Consider the following 13898-nt stretch of genomic DNA (forward strand, 5'->3'; position numbering starts at 1 on the left):
GCGGAAGTTCTTTGAGAGACTGAGCAAAGCAATGTTGACTGTCAACCTTGCCAAATCTGAGTTTGGTTGGGCAAGGGTAACTTACCTCGGACATACTGTAGGACAGGGTGAGGTAAAACCTGTTGATGCCAAAATCAGTGCCATTTCAAGTTTTCCCATACCAAACTGCAAACGACAACTGATGCGCTTTCTCGGTATGGCTGGTTACTACAGAAAATTCTGTCCAAATTTCTCCACAATTACTGAGCCTTTGACTAACTTACTTAAAAAGAAAGTAAAGTTTGTTTGGTCAGAGCAATGCCAACAGGCATTTGATACACTTAAAGCTATACTGCAAAGTGCCCAGTGTTGTCTGCACCAGATTTCACTTTGCCATTCAAATTAGCTGTAGATGCTAGTGATACGGCTGCTGGTGCTGTTTTATTGCAAGAGGATAGTCATGGTGTAGATCATCCTGTTTGCTATTTTTCACGCAAATTTAACAAATCCCAGAGAAACTACTCTACAATTGAAAAAGAGTGTTTATCTTTGATATTAGCTTTACAGCATTTTGAAGTTTATGTTACTTCTTCAAATCAGCCAATAGTGGTTATATTGATCACAACCCTCTTGTTTTTCTGCAGAAATTTAAAGGCAAAAATCAGAGATTGCTAAGATGGAGTTTAATGTTACAGGAGTTTAATCTTGACATTAGACATATCAAAGGCAGAGACAATTTAATTGCAGACTGTCTCTCTCGTATTTAGAGTTTTTGTTGTTCACTTTCAAGAAATTTTACTTTAGAGTACAACAAAATTGAGTACTTAAATCCTTTTCAAGATTACATTTGTAAAAGAAAGATTTTTCTTTGAAAATTTTCTTTTTTTGAAGAGGGGGTGTGTTATGTAGGTCATTTCCCCCACACTCATCATGACCTGAGTTCAATTAGTCTAGAACATTCTCAAGGTCACTGCCCTTGATGACCTCACAACCTTGAATTCAATTAGTCATGTTTGGAATGTTCTGGAAAGTTGATTAGTTGTGTAAGGGAGATAATTTTAGAACAGTAATTAGCATGTCAATAAAAGTTCTAGATTGTTCTTATATGCCTTTATAAAAGGGACGTGCTCAGCTTCCAGTCAGACTTTTGGGATCGTGTCTCTTGTGTGTTACTAACTCCAGCAGTAGTCATTCTCAAGACTTTTCAAGACCTTCACTGTCAACGCTGGATTTAACTGTGGTCTTTGTGCAGCTTCAAGCCTGCAAGCCAAAGGACTGTTCATTCATCCGACTGACTGTTACAACTCTGAGACTGGAGCTTTGCCGTCCCAGCTGAGATAAGTAGTCTGTACACTTTTAAAGCTTGTACTCTGTCCCTAACTTAGCAATTAGTTTGTTTTCGTAATAAATTTTGTTTAAACGGAAACTGCTGAGTTCACCCTTTGTTCGTTTTCTCTGCACGTAACAACTGTAACAAGACAGATGTGTGTCCTTGAGAACAACAAACGAGAAAAGACGATTGTGCAGGGGAGAGATATGGTCATGCAAGTGTGTTGCATTTTTCTTTGTGTACTGACCATCAAAATAGTATTGACATACAGTGTTGATTGATCCTAGCAGGTGTTCTTAGAGGAATGTTTCACAGTCCTAGGATATAATTACAGCTGTTTTTACACCATGAAATTCGATTACACTTAATCAGAACTTTAAAATAACGTACATCAAAACATAAACATTTTATTCTTTTCAACCTAGTGTACTATGTGTTTGATCATTTGATGACATAATTGATATTTATTGTGAATTTCTATTGTGATCTTATGGGCGGGCACTAAAGATTAAAGACAGATTTTCCTTACACAACATTAATATTTTCATGAGAAATCTAACCTCAGTGATAGAAAAGGGTGCCAGAACAATGTCAAGCTGTCAAGTCAAGTGCATTATTACAATATTCTCCTTGAGTTACATGTAGATTCCTTTGATAGTGAAAAGATATTTTTGAAATCTGCGTTCAAAATGATGACAGACACCACTTGAATCCTTTCATAGCCAACAAATCGCTTCAGGATAATGCAAGTAATCAAGAAGGCCACTTTGAGATTATTATGAAAACCTAATGAAGTTTAGATCCTCCAGCAACAGCTGTTTTGATACTTGGATTATATTCAAACAAGAATTCATTGATACGTTGATTGATCAATATGCCTCATATGCATTCAAGAAATCTGCACATTTATGTCTAATTACCATTGACAATAGGACAGTGATTGCAAATCTGCGAATGGGAAATATTCATGAACATAGACTCATGTACTACCGGTATATACACAAATTCAGCAGATGTTGAGTATTTCCTGTGGAGTTCATCAAGTCTTAGTAGTGACAATGACAAAGATAAGACTGTTAAACAATTTTCGGTTCGTCATTGCAATATGAGAGGTTTTGCATTTTTACAAATGCAATTATTTAAAATTTACAACTTTACTGATGATTTACAAAACACCATATTTTGATAATATGAACTCAAATAAAGCAATTCTACAAGAAACTAAAGGTATTAGGTATCAGCCTTCTTTGTTATATATAGTACCCAAGGTCCAAAAATGTTTGAAAACCTACAAGTGGGGTATCAAGATAAATTATATTTGATATGCTGATCAACTTCTGACTTGAATGCTGATATTGTCAAAATTAAAATGTGGACAAGCTATGTAATTTTAAATGAAATCTGTGTCAGGAACAACTTTGTAAAAATACACAACATAAATAACTGTCATAAACAATGGTTAAATTTTATTTTAAAATACAGGTGTCACTGCTTTGTTCTGCTATAAAACATTGGTAAATGTACATGCCATATTGCATATCATATACATATGCATATGCATATGCGTATCATATCATATCATATATCACATCATATCACATATCATATCATATCATAACACATCACATCATATGTATATGCGTATCATATCATATCATATCACATCATATTGTATCATATATCATATCATATCATATCATAACAAGTGTTTGATGACAGTAAAGAGGCACTTACCTTTCCAAAGCATTCCCTGTTTTCAGTGAATAGAGTTGTCTCCAAATCTAAGGCAGGGTTGTCTGTTTTTGCCTGTATCACAACTGTAAATGACAAAAGATAGGATATTATTGTATTACACTTGTCAAACAAATGCCAGAGATAATTGTGAGAGATAATTTATGTAGAGTCAAAACTGAGCAAGTTATACTATATAAGTACATTTCATTTATGCAGCAACTCAACAAATATTAAGTAAGCTTGATCCACAGAATGTGAAGAAGAACTGAGTGAGATCTGTTTGTATATATACACTATGTGGAAATTCTGCAAAATATGCAATTACATTGTAGCTTCCAAACACTATCATTTAAAACTTCTTGAAGGTAGTTATTCATTATTGTACTTCAATGTAAACTGCTGCTCCAACATTATATGCATACAGTATCAAAAAAATCAATGTTATGTTTCAAAAGTAAAGTGATCATTCATTGTACCTGTTGGCAGGATCTTTTTAGTTCATCTGCAGAGATAGCAAGTCAGAGAAATTTCAATTCACAGAGAGGTCATCATGACCCAACTTTTCTTTACACCATTGTCTATTTTTCACCAGAGCAAAACTTTGTGACAGTGAAGGCATAAACAGAAACATTCACTAAACTATACTGTACTCATTATAACTTAAGCGAAGTGAAATATTTAGTGGCACACATGTCCTTTTAAACTGGGTTGTACCTTCAAAAGGTCAGAGCAACATAAAGAGTTTTTAAGATCATTTGCATTCATTTTACCTGATAGTAAACCTATGGAGCAGTTCTTTAAGAAAAATTTTCTCTTCAAAATTACTTTTGCTTTAATACTGGGTTAGTCTGATCTAATTTTGCAGAGACAAACACTAAGGCAATATCTCATGGCTATTTTATTGCCCTGTGAATGCTTGCCTCTATCATTGTTCATCTGTAAGTTGACATTTTGACTTTGCCCCATAGGATTACATGCAATCAATGTTGGTGCTATATTACAGGCTGGCTTCATAAGGTCAAATTCTAACTAGTCCCAAAGGATCAGGAACAGGGTCAGAATTCAGCAATCCTACTTACTAAAATAGACGTTCTCAGTTTTTATGACGGGACTAATCAATTTTTGTTTCACAGAGCCAAACTGGGTTTTGAATTTTACATGTTAACAAGCGACCAGGCGGCCGATATAGCTCCGCTGTGTTTATGTAGAGAATAACTATTTTTGACACATGTTGATGAAGAAGGGTGGAAATCTTTGATAGCTCGATGCAGTGGCCAGAAAAAAGTGGCTAAAATAAGCTGCAAAAATACTTTGAATGTATCACATAGGATCATCCCTAAGAACATGTCAACCAAAGCTATCTGATGAGTAGTTTTTTGAGAATAAATTTTTGACCAAAAATGGCAACAATTGCCCCCAAAAGTAAAAATTGCAGATTTCATCATAATTTCAAAAGATCAAATTTAGTTCATCTATAGAAACCTGGCAATTTTTGTCGTCATTTTAGCGTATTGATAACGCATAAACTTCTAAAGCTGAACAAGACTCACGCCGTACAGGCAAACAGATACAAATCACGTGACCAACTATAAAACGTCATCATGAATAATCAGGCTCATTATAATATTATAAGCAGGCTTATACTACTCATAAAATTTCAAAGCAATTGGACTTGCGGTTTTCAGAGGAGAAGGCAATTGTGACGGACGACGACGGACGACGGGAGACGACGACGACGGAAAATCAACCTATTTGATAAGCTCTGCGTCGCTGACAGCGGAGCTAAAAATGATAGCCAGGAAAAGATGAACTGATGAATTGTTGTTGTGATCACTAATATTGTGATAAGTATCTTGTACACACTAGCGGCCGATATAGCTCGCTGTGTTTATGTAGAGAATAACTATTTTTGACACATGTTGATGAATAAGGTGGAAATCTTTGATAGCTCAATGCAGTGGCCAGAAAAAAGTGGCTAAAATAGCTGCAAAATACACAATCGAAGATTTCATCATACTTTGAATATATCACATTGGATCACTCCTAAGAACATGTCAACCAAAGCTATCTGATGAGTAGTTTTTTGGAGAATAAAATTTTCTGACCAAAAATGGCAACAATTGCCCCAAAAAATAAAATTTGCAGATTTCACCATAATTTCAAATGATCAAATTAGTTCATCTATAGAAATTTGTATACCAATATCAAAGCTGTTACACAGTACTTTTTGAGAAACACATTTTTACAACCAAAATGGAAAAATAGCGCCAATGGCACTTGATCACAACTGGCACATGTGAAACTACTCTATCTCTGGGTACACCTGTACATGAAATACTGAATGGGTAGGTGCTGCGGGTTTGGAGTTTGTCAGTAAATGCACACAGAAAACAAAGTCCCGAAGTAGCGAATTCCAGCCATTTTCAAACCACACTGTTTGTCAGTGGGGTAAGCAATATTCGCAAAAATCACATTTCCAGGCTAATAGACTATGTTTTACGAAATCACACGTCCTTATTACAAAATAAAACGATCTTTGTCTTTAAATCAATGCGCCAGTAAACAGGTCCAGCAGCTAGTTATGTCATCAAGTCTGTAATGTTAAGGGTCATAACAAATGTGAGAAATCTAAAACATTAAAAATGTTGTTTTTTATCAATTTTATTACCAAAAGCGCATGAAAATCTCTGATACTTTGAATTAGCCATCCTGCATATTTGTAACATTCATCAAAATAGTCCACAATGCAGGATTGGTGTACATTCCAAAACTACATATATGAAAGACCCCTAAAACAATCAATTAGTTAAAGGGGGGTTAGAAATTTCCCAAAACTATCTAACTCTGCTCCGTTTGGCTCCATTTTCGGAATCGGAACCTTGAATTAGTCTGAATATCTCTACCAAATATCAATGCAGTCTGTTCAGCGGTTTTTGACTTTTTGTCGTTTACGGAAAATGGACACTGTCCACCACCGGTTGAAGCTAACCCTATATCACAACTTCCAGATGTGATAATGACCTATGGTCATTATGTTAAAAATACCGCCAATGGCGCTTGGACATAATGACCGCCTAGTATTATCGGCATTTATCAACAACCACACTCACTGTGAATTAGACAGACCACGAAGTCAATGAGCAACATATAGCTGAAAGACTATTTTTCACATTGCGATTTTAAGCTCATTTTTATGAGAAAAGAGACATGTATATGTATATGGAGAAAAAGCAGAAGACATATTTGTAAATTGTTTGTTAAGTGACAATCATATATGCATCTCTTGAAATTTTGTGGTTATAAGGTATAACAGTAGTGTAAGAATAATGAGGTTAGAGTAAGTTAGTAAAGCTAAGTTGACAGTAATTAAGATTACAAAATTATACACTAAGCTGGGGAAATCTGATTGAAATAAATGTTGAAAGTAGCAAGTCATGGTCATCTTTTGTCTAATACCTTGTGTAAGTTCATGAACTTTACATAAATCTTGCTATAGATTTGTTGCTAATGGGCAATAACTGTGTTTCAGATCATTTGAGAGCAATCTATCCATGACAGGTTTAAATTGTAATATACTTCTATTTAAAGGAGAGAAACTTCTCAAATAATTTTTTTCCCTGTAATTTGCTGTGAGAACACATGGACAGATGCTCAGGACTCTATGCTGGTGCTACCTTGATAACTAACCTACAACTTGTAACGTCATTGTCTAACCTGTTCACCCCAATTTCCTGTAGACAGGTCCACACTCTCCATTGATAACAATGGGTTTGGGCCATACCATTGTAGTGAAAGACTGTAACATGTGAGGTTGTGGATACTTAATCTCTGGAATGTCAAAGTCTGTATATTGACTCAAGGATGTTTACTTAATAAATGCCTAGGGTCATCTCAAAAGTGAGAATCTAAACTATGAAATATGTTTTTTTAATGCTTTTGATGCCCAAAAGACCATAGAAATCTCTTATACTTCGAATCAGCCATCCTGCATATTTCTAACATTCATCAAAACCTCATTTCTGTTCAACAACTCATAAAACAGTCCACAATGCAGGATTGGTGTACATTCCAAAACTACATATATGAAAGACCCCTAAAATCAATTAGATAAAAAGGGGGGTTAGAAATTTCCCAAAACTATCTAACCGGCGCTCCGTTTGGCTCCATTTTTCGGAATTGGAACCTTGGAACCAGTCTATGTATCGGTATCAAATATCAACGCAGTCTGTTCAGCAGTTTTTGACTTTTTGTCGTTTACGGAAATGGACGACATCAAACACCGGTTGAAACCACCTCTATATCACAACTTCCAGTTGTGATAAAAATTGACCCAAAATTCAACATTACAGATTTCATTATGATTTCAATAAATATTATTTAGTTCATCTATAGGAAACCTATATACCAAATTTCAAAGCTATCAGATGAGACAGGTAGTTTTGGAAATACATATTTTTGACCAAAAATGGCAAAAACTGCCCCAAAATACAAAATTACACAGATTTCATCAGAAATTCAATATATTACTTAGCTAATCTGTAGAAACCTGTATACCAAATTTCAAAGCTATCAGACCAGTACTTTTTGAGAAACACATTTTTTGACCAAAAGTGGCAAAAATTGCCCCAAAATTACAAAATTGCAGATTTTATCATAATTTCAATAAATATCATTAAAGGCGGAGCCTCCCTTTAAAAGGGCGCCAACCTATGGCGGCGTTCACTGTGTAAGTGGACACCAAACAGGTAACATGAGGGCACATGCTCCAGAAAATGCCACTTTTTAGTTTTTTCCGACCGCAAAAACGCTGACAGACTGCCAAGCGGTCAGCACGAAGCTGCTGCCGATCGAACTCAGTGGTTATATTCAAATTATAACGTGACTGGAAGATGTTTTTTAAGGAAATTCGAGTGTGGTGCTGGGGAATAAATGACCGTTGGCAATTTGAACCGACCGCCAATCAAGCGATTATATAAGCTCTGTTTGCAGGATTAGCAAAAGGTGACAAAAGATTGAAATCAGTTTGTGTAATTAATGTTATAGAAATCAAACATCGTACTGGCCATGTGTTGGACTGGGAGGAGAAACTCCACTAATGCTGGGAACAGGGATTGAAAAGTGCGGCTTTAAGGAGACCTGTAGGAACCTGTATACAAATTGCAAAGCTATAAGATGAGTAGTTTGGAAATACACATTTTTTGACCAAAAGTGGCAAAAATTGCCCCAAAAATACAAAATTGCAGATTTCATCAGAAATTCAATATATATTACTTAGTTCATCTGTAGGAAGCTGTATACCAAGTTTCAAAGCTATCAGATGAGTAGTTTTGAAAATACATGACCAAAAATAACAAAAATTGCCCCAAAATATACAAAATTACAGATTTCATCAGAAATTCAATATATATTACTTAGTTCATCTATAGAAACCTGTATACCAAATTTCAAAACTATCAGACCAGTACTTTTAGAGAAATAAATTTTTTGACAAAAAATGGCAAAAATTGCCTTAAAATGCAAATTTGCATATTTCTGCACAATTTGAACAAATCTGAAATAGATCATCCCTAGGGACATATGTACCAAATATCAAAGCTATCTGACTTATAGTTTTGAAGAAGAAGATTTTTAAAGATTTTTTTACCAAAAATGACAAAAATTGCCTTAAAAATACAAATATGCAAATTTCACCACGATTTGAACAAATCTGACTGAAGTCACCCTAAGTAAACTGCATATCAAATTTCAAAGCAATTAGACAAGCGGTTTCAGAGAAGATTTTTTTACCAAAAACACCAAAAAATGCCCCAAAAATAGGAATATGCAAATTTCACCACGATTTGAACAAACTGAAGTGAGGTCACTTAAAGTGAGCTGCATATAAAATTTCAAAGCAATTGGACTTGCGGTTTCAGAGGAGAAGGCATTGTTGACGAGACGACGACGACGACGACGGACGACGACGACGACGACGACGACGGAAAATCAACCTATTTGATAAGATCCGCGTCGCTGACAGCGGAGCTAAAAAAGCCTGCCAGATTTGAAAGATCAAGATAATTGACAAATATGTTGATAGATAGGTTAGTTGTAGCTGTGACTGGGATTGCTACCTTTTTGAATGGTTCCTAGCAAAGGGATAAGTGAACTGTGAATCAATTTTAAACCTGGCTACCATTGAACTTGAAAGTTCATATTTTTGTTAAACAGTAACACCAAGTGGTATGAGAATATGTGTGGTCATCATTAAAAGACTGGCTAGGGGTACTTAAGTTGATGGAAAAATGAAATAGATCCGTGTATCAATCCATATCCAATCAATATTTCTGATATATATGTCATGCCTGGTGCTGAAGTCATTTGACAGTGACTAAACACTGTCTACACTGTAGAATTCAAACAACATACATGCATTTCACTTATTTATCATGTGTACATGTGTGTCATGATTTCATCATTGGATTTTCACACTTTCAAATTTCATTAAGGAAGAAGAAAGGGAGTTTGCTGAGGTCAAAATGTTGAGAGTTTTAATTGATCTGAGCATGTCTCAAATAATCCCTAACCTATGTTTGTTGAAAGTTAAAATTTAAAACAATTGATATTCTATTTGGCTTGACAATGGGAATAAGTATTCAAACAAGACCAAAATTTGAATGTTATTCTTTTCACCCGTTCATTATCTTGACTAATGTGCATTACACACTTTGTAATAAGCAAAGCTTCTATGTGGGCATACCATAAAGTCAACTACCAGTAAAGTTTTCTGTATTGGATATTTACATACGACAGGATATAACAGTAACATCAATTTTCCAATGGTTTCCAAAGGTCGTTTGTTGATAACTTACTCTAATAATTTATTTCAACAGAATGGTAACTGCATAATGGAATGCTAGCATTGATATTACTTATTATCAGTATCCATCATGGATTATCACTTCAGATAATCCTTGCCACAGTATGATTCATCTTTGCTGAAATACAGAACATTGAGTGACACCTTTGCTGCAAGGCTGATACATATTCATGTTTGATGAAAGACAGATAATTCTGATATGATACCCTTCACGGAAAACTGACTGCAGGTACAATCCTGTATTAGTACGTAGATGTGTGCTATGTCTACAAGGTCAAAAAGTTCAATCTTTAATACACAGAGTGTCATTAATTTATGCATTAATGAGCCAAGTGCAATGAATATTATAGGGGCTGCAATCAAACAAAGTGGTTCATCACTGTTAAACTTTCACTCGTATGCTTTTTATTGAGTTTTACTGTGTACCGCCTTGATTTAATACATGTATTTAAATTATAATTTTTGTAATTGATGTATATATGTTTCTTATTTTTGCACTGCTAATTGCCCAGCTTGGGATAATAAAGATTGATTGATTGATTAATTGGTTACTCTATACTCTATTGTGACTTGAAAGCTATAACCTCAGAATCATGGTATGGTGCATTTGAAGTTTAATCTGAAGCGTTCTCTACTTTTTGAAGAGAGTAAACTTACAGTAACAAAATGTGATTTCACCCAAAATATAGCTAACCTGGACTGTTAATATTTTGCATGAACTTTATGTTGGTAAGTAGGAGGAAGACAGCTGCAAAACAAAATTAAAGTTATGTATTTTAAATGTACCTTTTAGTTGTTTAAATCTAAAATTGATTGCCAGGTTGTGGTGATGGCATACTACACAGTAAGTGAGGCTACCCACAATTCTCCATGATCCGTACACACAGAGATCACTCACTGAACTAGAGCAAATTTCTTCTGTACACAGAACAGCTCGGTCCATATTTCAAAATTCTGGGACCATAGTTTTGATAATCATAATTCTCTAATTTCTCACTGTGAATAATGAGAAGATCAACCCCTTTTTCGCAGAGGAGATAGCAATTTTGTGATTTTGTCGACATAGATTTTTGACAGCCATATGCAATATTCTCAAGGAAACTAAGGGAATAAGTTGCATCTGTGTTGGCAAAAGAAAGGGTATTGATTTTTGTAATATTTGTAACAAAGGAAATTTGCATGTCTGACAGGTGGTATGATGAGACCATCTTAGTTGCTGATAACTTTACCTTGACAAGTGTACAATTTTTAGCACCTCCAAACATCGACTTCTCATTCAATTTAATCTGAATTTTAACATGATCAATAATTTTGGAACATAGTTTTAACCAATAATCCTTAAATTAAATTCTAAGTTTCAAATTGGTTCAGAACTGATAAAATTGAAGAAGCCTTAGCAAATAATGTCTGAGCACCACAAATCAAGGGGAATTGTGGGTAGCCACACTTACTGTGTACTACACCAGTACTGTTTTGTACCATGTTCAAAAACAATGAGTTTGAGAGGTAAATTTTGAAATGATTTGAGCATAACACATAAAGGGTGATGTACAAGCATGTGATGTGGTACTATCAGTGTACATGTACATGGAGGAATGATTCTGTGACCTGATATGATGTGCCCTGTCAGTGTACATGGAGGGATGATTCAGTGACCTGATATGATGTGCCCTGTCAGTGTACATGGAGGGATGATTCTGTGACCTGATATGATGTGCCCTGTCAGTGTACATGGAGAGATGATTCTGTGACCTGATATGATGTGCCCTGTCAGTGTACATGGAGGGATGATTCTGTGACCTGATATGATGTGCCCTGTCAGTGTACATGGAGAGATGATTCTGTGACCTGATATGATGTGCCCTGTCAGTGTACATGGAGGGATGATTCTGTGACCTGATATGATGTGCCCTGTCAGTGTACATGGAGAGATGATTCTGTGACCTGATATGATGTGCCCTGTCAGTGTACATTGAGAGATGATTCTGTGACCTGATATGATGTGCCCTGTCAGTGTACATGGAGGGATGATTCTGTGACCTGATATGATGTGCCCTGTCAGTGTACACGGAGGAATGATTCTGTGACCTGATATGATGTGCCCTGTCAGTGTACATGGAGGGATGATTCTGTGACCTGATATGATGTGCCCTGTCAGTGTACATGGAGGAATGATTCTGTGACCTGATATGATGTGCCCTGTCAGTGTACGTGGAGGGATGATTCTGTGACCTGATATGATGTGCCCTGTCAGTGTACATGGAGGGATGATTCTGTGACCTGATGTGATGTGCCCTGTCAGTGTACGTGGAGGGATGATTCTGTGACCTGATGTGACATGCCCTGACATAAACAAAACATGGTACAATCCTGTAAAGTGTGCTAACCTTTATATTTTGATGCGTTCATAGCAACTATGCAACACAACAATCACATTTCTATGATTTTCTCCTCAGATTGCTGATTGTGCCAATTATTGTCATCACATGCAAATCTTCCTATTATACTATATCAGTATAATTGATGGCAAAAATACAGCAATCTGATTGGTCAAACAATAGGTATCACTCCTTCAGAATGCCATAACAAATCAAGATAGAATATGGGATACCAATCCTAACAATGGGAAGTACCTAATCAATGGAAGTAATTTTAAAGCTATCTCTACTTTGTCCATTATTAATACAAGTCCCATGTCTTCAAGGGGTATTAAACCAGCCGTAATCAACATCATCAGGATTAAAGAGAGAATGTTCTTCTATCTGCACTGTACTATTAGTCTCTGAAGATATTCTGAAGCAGCATTAAAACAATAATTCACAGCTTTTCCAAGTATTTTTAGATGCATACCAGACACATGTGTCATATGGCACAACATGTGACTGTTTATGCCACATAGTGATTGGCTGACAGAATATGAATAATGCATTTGGGTAGACTTAGGATGATTTTATACCTACATATAGTGTACTTTAACCTTGTGTGTTCTTACTGGAAAGCGGGACAAATAGCAGCACCACACAAGTGGCTCACTCATCATCATGCAAACTTTACACTGCTATTGTAAATAACCACCAATGGCTGTACCAACCATGCAGAATGACCATCAATGGCTGTGATAGCCATGCAGAATGACCATCAATGGCTGTGATAGCCATGCAAAATGACCATCAAAGGCTGAGATGGAAATGCAGAATGACCATCAATGGTTGTAACTACCATGCAGAATGACCAGCCATGGCTGTGATAGCCATGCAGAATGACCACCAATGGCTGTGACAGCCATGCAGAATGACCACCAATGGCTGTGACAGCCATGCAGAATGACCACCATTGGCTGTGACAGCAATGATGAATAACCATCAATGGCTGTGACAGCCATGCAGAATGACCACCAATGACAGTAACATATGTAAGGAATGTGCATGTATGTATGAATCATTTTCATAATTTACTGTTGAAACTGGATTGATAAATGCCTTTATCAACTTTTTGTTTCATATCCTTTTTGATATCACTATGACTAGCTTTGTGAGCTTCAGATTGGATACTATATCATCTGGATAGTTTATGTTTTTGGGGAAAGAGTTCATCTGGATAGGAAGAGTCAAGACCTGGATTAATGTAAGTCAGACAACAACTGGTCCACATGAAAGTCATCTGTTTCAGATAACATGGAATCATCAAGGAAATTCCCGTTGAGTGTATTAAATACATGTGTACAGAAATGATAAACAGATGTAAAATGTAATTTTACCCATGGAAGGTCAGAGCTCTGACAGCATTGATTTTAGGAATGTTGAAAATACACCAAATGTTAATAATTTTGACTTGATGTAAAACATTATCTATGTCATGTTATACAGCGGCAGCCTGGAAGCAATCTGTAATTCAAAGGGCATTATTATTGGTTGCATACAAGAATGTACGCACTCATTTCATTCATGAATATCATTTGATGTGGAGATGTGAGGAATTTAACTTGCTTATGCTGCA

At 35.8% G+C, this 13898-nt stretch overlaps 1 protein-coding gene across 4 annotated transcripts in view; it reads right to left on the minus strand.

Annotated features, from left to right (window-relative positions):
• The window catches only part of LOC139122468 (H/ACA ribonucleoprotein complex non-core subunit NAF1-like), a 70475-nt gene that overhangs the window by 16689 nt on the left and 39888 nt on the right, over positions 1–13898 (minus strand). For all 4 annotated transcript variants that reach the window (XM_070687864.1, XM_070687862.1, XM_070687861.1 and 1 more), the window contains exon 5: positions 3044–3126. In XM_070687864.1, coding sequence (XP_070543965.1) covers positions 3044–3126 — 83 coding nt within the window. The remainder of the gene's footprint in view (positions 1–3043; positions 3127–13898) is intronic.

This window comes from Ptychodera flava, chromosome 22 (genome assembly GCF_041260155.1).
Source record: "Ptychodera flava strain L36383 chromosome 22, AS_Pfla_20210202, whole genome shotgun sequence".
NCBI classification, from domain to species: Eukaryota; Metazoa; Hemichordata; class Enteropneusta; family Ptychoderidae; genus Ptychodera; species Ptychodera flava.